This window comes from Octopus bimaculoides, chromosome 4 (genome assembly GCF_001194135.2).
Source record: "Octopus bimaculoides isolate UCB-OBI-ISO-001 chromosome 4, ASM119413v2, whole genome shotgun sequence".
Classification (NCBI taxonomy): domain Eukaryota; kingdom Metazoa; phylum Mollusca; class Cephalopoda; order Octopoda; family Octopodidae; genus Octopus; species Octopus bimaculoides.
In genome coordinates, this window is record NC_068984.1 from 44509476 (window position 1) to 44516946 (window position 7471).

The following is a 7471-nucleotide window of genomic DNA, read 5'->3' on the forward strand; positions in this document are numbered from 1 at the left end:
TTGCCAGTGCCCCTGGACTGGCTCTTGTGTGGGTGGCACATAAAATACACCATTTTGAGCGTGGCCGTTGCCAGTACTGCCTGACTGGCCTTCGTGCGGGTGACACGTAAAAGCACCCACTACACTCTCTGAGTGGTTGGCATTAGGAAGGGCATCCAGCTGTAGAAACTCTGCCAAATCAGATTGTTGGCTGGTGTTGCCATCCGGTTTCACAAGTCCTCAGTCAAATCGTCCAACCCATGCTAGCATGGAAAGCGGACGTTAAACGATGATGATGAATAATAATAAAGGTTGCTTAAACTCAGTCAGAGAGTAAATGCAAACAGATCGATAGCAACATTTTCCTTTCATGGTAAAATATGCACCTAATTCAATAAATTCATGAAGGTTACTCTGATTACTATATATAAAATACAAAATATTTTTATTTTTTTACTGATTCATCATCATCATCACCGTTTAACGCCTGCTTTCCATGCTAGCATAGGTTGGACGATTTGACTGAGGACTGGTGAAACCAGATGGCTACACCAGGCTCCAATCTGATTTGGCAGAGTTTCTACAGCTGGATGCCCTTCCTAACACCAACCACTCCGAGAGTGTAGTGGGTGCTTTTACGTGTCACCTGCACGAAGGCCAGTCAGGCGATACTGGCAACGGCCACGCTCAAAATGGTGGCCACGGCATAATTCGTCCCTGCCTTTCAATCTCAATATTTAAGCTATGCATAATACTGCTGTAGTACACGTGCTATGTACATTCCTACAACAACGTTTTTTTTTTTACGTGCTACAAAGGCAGAAGTAAATCTGCCTTCAACTCAGTCACGTGCCTGTGTTTTATTTATTTTTTTGTGTGTTTTACTACATAAAGGTCACCAACTGCCTACCCTGAGTAATTACTGATGGCACATGCCTGACATACACATTCGCAGAAATAAGACACGTAAATAATTCCCTTATACAGAAATTGAAAGTATATCTCTTACCTTCTTCTTTAACAGTATCTGTGCCATAGAATTTTATTTCACAGCTAGGACATGTCCACTGTAACCACAGAGACAATTTCACTCCCTCTGCATAAGAGTCATCCTCCATTTCCTGATCTCGAATAGGTGTGGCTTCTCGGGAAAACTCTCCAGATGTCTCTGTAAAACCAGTGACATCCACATCGTTTGATATGCTGGTACTGTATGTTTGAGCATGGGTGTGGCTATGAGAGAATACAGATGGGTTTTGTTGATTGGTGAGATCTTTCTGATTAGGTTTACTAGCAGCCATTTCTGTGGCAGTGGTCACTTTCTGGCTAGAAGCCTTTGGGATGGACAGAGTAGATATTTTGCTACCTTCTACAATTAATTGATTTAGAACAGAAATACAAAGTTGAACCTGAAAGAACAATAAATAGATATTTCCATAATTCAAAACTACCAAATATACTTCATTGTAAGTAGCATCTAAAACCAAACACTTAATAAACCTAATTTGTGCAGCTATTAGTTGAGGTAATAAAATGTTCAAAGTGCAACTCATCAAGTAATCGAAGATTATTAAACTTCATGAAGATTTTGATGTTTATCATGTGTAATGACATGTGTTAAAGATCACGATAATGCTGCGATGGAACATAATTCTTCAGTTTGTTTTATCCATTAAGAATAGGGTTATTCTGTAGTATTGACTGTTATAGTAATGTTATAATTCAACAGAAAGAAAACTGAACATTATAATGATATTATGTATCAATGTTAGAAAATGTTAATATTATAATTATTCAGCACCTTAAACACTTACATTCAACTTCTTCAATACAGTTTTGCAAATGAGATAGAGCTTTTGTTCGTGAGAAATTTCAGAAATTAGTGTGGTTATTTTGTGGATGAAGGTACAATGATGAATGTTAACGGCCTGGGGTATGTTTATTGTTCTGCATTTAGAGAGCAGCAACTCTTATAGAGTCAAAGAAAATGGCTTACCTGTTTGAGAGAACAAGCAAACTTCATTATGTGCATGTCAAGATGTAGACACAAGGCTAGAGAAGAAATGTTGTCAGATGCGGGAGGATGGTATTTTGTTGACACAGCTACTGTACATGACACACTGCCAGGCTTCACTAGAGAGAAAGCTTTCTTCATTGGGTGTAAACTGTACATGGAATAGTTGCTAACTGTGATAGTCCATGGTAACTTGTCACCTACAATCAACAGAAATCACAGTAAAGAAATTACATTTCATTACAAATATTCAACAAGTGAAACTGAATAATTTTAATCTTTACTATTGCTATTGATGCGTGTTTTTTGTTTGTTTGTTTGTTTTTTTTCTTTGAATTAGATTATTGTAACATATCAGTATTTGAAATGATGAATCTAAGAAGAAACACTGAAATTTTAATAACAACAACAGAATAAACAAGACAGTGTAAACGGTTAAGAAGACAGAAAATACATAAGGGTACTGAAAAAACATAACTGTTAATTCATTGTATTAATTATTAACTGAAACAATTCAGTTAATCCTAAAGTAATAGACACAATTAACTGACAAAGAACAAAGCCAATTATTAATGTAGACATTTCTAATTTTATCATATTTAAACTAAATTATGTTGTAATTTATTATATTATACAGTGTCAAAAAACTTAGTTGCACTTCAGCAAGTCTAGTCACTAACACAGCAACTCCTCTACACATCAAGTCACTTGACAAACTAACACTCCTCCTCAGCTGAATGGAAGTATGGTAGGGAAGGAAGCAGCTTTATGCTAGGTGTTGAAAGGTTAAAATATGACAGAACAGGAACAGGTTTCTTAGAGTAGAGCAAATATCTCACACTATATAAAAGCAGGTTGGAGTAATTGGGTTAGAACTGGAAAGAGAGATGATGATGATGATGATAAAGTGTTAGAGTTATCTAAAGGTACAAGAGGATACATAAAAGAGAGTGAGAGAGAGAAAGATAGGGTGAAGGTGATCAGAGAAACATAAGAGTCAATAAAATGTCATTTATGGGAAAGGAAGAGATAAATGGTCACACAAAGAGGGTAATCAATGAAAAATGTGAGTAGGGAGGGACAGTATTACAAATAGATGACAAAGAAAGTATTTCAATACATACCAAGAAGTGAACCTTCAAGACTACGGACAGGAATATCTTGCATCATAAATATTGAACGTGGTCCAGAAGTATGTACAGTGATGTGTGGAAGACATACAACCAATATATCACAAGATAATCCAGCATTAAAAGCATCTTTAAGATTGCCTGGTATATCCATGTTTGGTTCAGACTGAAGCATGCTTTTGGTTGGGAAGAATACAGACCATGGCTGTAGGGTGATCTGTTAAGATTTTAAATAATAATTACTTTTAAATAAATATTCTAAATGATATAAAAATAATTCTAACAGCAAACTTTTTCAAAGATTTCATCAAAATTATTTAAACATGATAAAAGATGCATGTGTATACAAATAAATATGCCTTTATTGTTGTATATTTGCAGATTTTAACAACAGAATACACTTGAATAACAATACTAAGAATATTAGAGAAATACAATATGCCCCTGTTAAATCCCTTTCCTCCCCCTCCCCCACTTCCAGCCCCCATTCTCTTTTCGAAATCTTGTGAACACACCCACCTACCCACTCCCTCTAATTCTCAGTTCATTTTACTGTGAAATCGTAGTTATGGCAGATACTGGTGTCATGCAACTGGTACCCATGCCTGTGACATGTAAAAGTACCTATCATGCTCTTGGAGTGGTTGGCATTAGGAAGGGCATCCCACCATAGAAACCATGCCAAATCAGCCTGTGCAGCCTCTCAGCTTGCCAGACCTGGTCAAACTGTCCAACCCATGCCAGCATGGACAACGGACGTTAAATGATGATGATGATGATGACACCACCATGTAACTTGAGTGTAGGGTCCCTGTCCTGCTTCTATCACATCTTCACCATCTCTCTCTCCTCTCTCCATTTGAGGCAGCCATATCTCATTTAATGAAAAACACCTTTTTCTCATCCCTTGATATTACTCCACGCAATTGAGGGGGTCTTGTCCTGCAAGTTACTTGGTGACCACACTACTGCCAATGCCACATAAAAAGCACCCAGTACTCTGTAAAATGGTTAGTGTTACAAAGGGTATCCAACTATAGAAACTATTCTAAAATAGACAGCAGAGCTTAGTGCAGTCTTCTGACATGTCAGCTCCTGTCAAACCATTCTACCCATGCCAGCATAGAAAACAGTTGTTAAATAATGATTATGATGATGATGATGGTGATGACATTACAACCAACTGTAACTCACAAGCACGCTAGGTAACAAGTTTCAAGTATCTATGTAGTTGTAAGCAAACATAGGCACCTTCTAAGGCCCCTCAATTTTGTCCTAGTGGTGCAGCTATGATGTGAGAACTGGAAAGAGACAGAAGGTGGGGGAGAGATGCAGCAGCACCTGAATGGTGCATATTTACAGCTGAATAGTGGAGTAAATAAAATAAAGTGACTTGCTCAAGGACACAATATGTCGCCCAGTTCAGGACCTGAACCCACTACCTTATGACCATGAGCCAAATCCCTTAACCCACTAGGCTACATGCTTTCACATTATAGATCTGAAGAGTATTTTTTTCTACAACTTAGGCTTTTTACACAAGATGATGTTACATATTCACAAATCAAAGCGTTACAATTTAAATAAGTACATAAGAACATTATCACAAGCACAAGCAAGTTTCGTTTCACAATCACAAAGTTCCAGTCATCTCCCTTTGTTTGACCCAAGCCTTGTGAATGAAAATGAGTACATGAAAACTATTTGGAAGCCCAGCTTCCACATACTACCTGTTCTGAGTTAGTAGGCATAATCTTTTTCTTTCTCTCTCTCTTTCTTTCTATCTCTTTCACTCTGGCTGGGTAACCATGTACCTCTACAGCACGAAATCTCTTTCTGTCTCTGTCACACTAACCTTTCATCATCTGACACGCCTGTGCTGGTACCACGTAAAAAGCACTCAGCCCACCTTCAGGGTGGTTGGTGTTAGGAACGGCATCCAGCCATAAAAACCATGCCAAAACAAACACAGAAGTCTGGTACAGTCTCCGGCCTGGCTAGCTCCTGTCAAACCATCCAACCCATGCCAGCATGGAAAGCAGACATTAAACAATGATAATGAATCAGTTGGCCTACTTAATATAACCTGGCCCTTGCGTGTCTTTAATGGAATCACTTCAGTTATAAGCATTTGGATCAGGTCCCTGGTTTGAATGCTTATAATTGAATGCTTCAACCCTTTGCCTCCTAGGGACCCTGCAAAAAAGTAATGGCTACTGTCCTTCTTCAACCAAACATTAAAAACACGAATAATTAATGAAGATTTTGTCCTCCTACCTGAAGCTGCATGATGCGCAATAATGGGAAATGTTTGGCCAGTCTGTTACCTAGGTTGTCACTCTGAGAAAAATCCTCACATTTTCCTGATTCTGGGATGTTTTCTTTAGGTTGTTGAGATGCAGACTGTGTTTGGGTAGCTGACTGACTCGGACCAGTTACTGTTGTAGGATGACATGTGGAGCTACTAGATGCCACTGATGCTGAAATAGTATATGATACAGATATTGCAATATTTAATATCAACAAGTGATGGGGTATCTCTCATTTTAATGTTATATCTCCAAGAACATTTTGATATTCAAACCATTAGCAAATTTTTGATTACTTAATCCAATCAACAATTAGAAGCAAACAAGTGAATTTCCAATAAAATTTCTTCACCAAAGACCCCATAATCAAATACATTTTCCAAGATCTTATTGTTAATTTGATTTTTAAGAGCTCATCATCAAATGTATTTTCCAAGACAACTTAGTCAAATGCATTATTTTTAATCCATAGTCATTATCATTTTCCAAGACTATACAGTTAAATAAATAGTCCAAGACTCCATACTCAGATACCTCTCTGAAGATCCCATAGACAAATACACATTTCAGTCCTCTTTCTATTCTAATAACACTTCTGCACCAATACCTTGCACATATTTCCATCTCAGTACCAAATTTAAATATAACATACTTTGTTGTATAGTATTGATGAAACCTTTACTAGTTTTTTGTATCTCAAAAACTCTGGTACTGTTTCCATAGGAAATTCAGAAAAAGGTTTTTGTTCCACATAATTTTTGAAATCCTAATAAAAATGATTATACTGAATAAAGCAAGATTATTTATGTAGTATAAAGTAATCTGAACAAAGGCACTGAAATCTAAACAATAATTTACAAACAGCAACAATGGTTGAATCTAAAATTTCATGTTTCTAAAAATGTTACATTGTTTTAAAAATATTCTATTTACTGTAGAACAGAAACAATTTAAAACAAAAAAAAAAATGAATATATCACCATGTAACCCTTAGTAGGATAGTATTGTAAGTGCACACTAAAATATCCTAGACAGCATTCCCCAAAAGAAAGCCATCAGACTGATTGGCAAGAACTCACTCATGCTTCTAGCCCACATGTGCACAGACTCTTTTGTTACCATATTTCTATTGAGATGCTCTGTGTTTCTTTCAATTAATTTGAAATATAACAAAGAATTTAGTAAAATAACTTAGTTATCATTAAGCTAGTGTTAGGTTCATTAATTGTGACTAAGATTTGGTGGAAGATATTAATTCAGAACTTTTGAAAACAAGACATTTGTACTACAGAGCGAGAGGTGGTTTCAGGTGGGTTGGTATCAAAAGGGTTAATCTGTCTCCTATATTGCTACTACAGAACTAGCTATCTGCACATAACTTTCAGTGAATTGCCACCCCTGAACTCTTCTCTCATCACACAGTATTTCCTCCTCCCTAGCCCATCATTAAGAATTATTTCCACTCCTTCTTCCATAAAACATCAACCTTCTCAAATTCTTCTCTTGCTCGTATTTTTCCTAGTCACTCACTCACGGCTGTTCAAGATGAACATCTCCAAAATCAATATAGCCAATCTTGAAGGAACTGAGCTGGTCTTTAACTCTTTCGTTACTAACCCGGCCGTAGCTGGCCGAAAAAATTTTTGGTTCATAAGACTAACCCGGCCGTAGCCGGCCGAGCGTACCCATTGTTATTTAAATGTATATTTGAACCCAAATCTCGTTAGTACATTCATTAAAACACCTAATTTCACTTTGCAAACAGTTGAGTTATTGTCTCCGAGATTGTTTGGCGTGATATTTGAACTCAGTGAATTTTGGAAGATTTTTTTCCACATTTTTTGCGGTGTTGATTTTTTTCAACTTTGAAGATGGAGAGGAGTTTCATGCTATCAAGCAGTGATTCCGAATTTGAAGGTTTTTCAACAGAAGATATGGAGATATCGAAGAAAAGAATGAATGAGCTACAAAAGCACGTGGTGAACGATAATGAATCAGATATTTCTGTATCCGAAACTGAAATCAGCGATTCTGAAAGC

The 7471-nt window shown here is 36.9% G+C and overlaps 1 protein-coding gene across 2 annotated transcripts in view; it reads right to left on the minus strand.

Annotated features, from left to right (window-relative positions):
* Positions 1 to 7471, minus strand: part of LOC106884505 (intermembrane lipid transfer protein VPS13B) — a 120027-nt gene that overhangs the window by 85873 nt on the left and 26683 nt on the right. For both annotated transcript variants that reach the window (XM_014935924.2, XM_052967034.1), the window contains exons 14-17: positions 5401 to 5603; positions 3118 to 3340; positions 1976 to 2193; positions 989 to 1388 (exon numbers count right to left, since the gene is read on the minus strand). In XM_014935924.2, the coding sequence (XP_014791410.2) occupies positions 989 to 1388; positions 1976 to 2193; positions 3118 to 3340; positions 5401 to 5603 (1044 nt within the window). The remainder of the gene's footprint in view (positions 1 to 988; positions 1389 to 1975; positions 2194 to 3117; positions 3341 to 5400; positions 5604 to 7471) is intronic.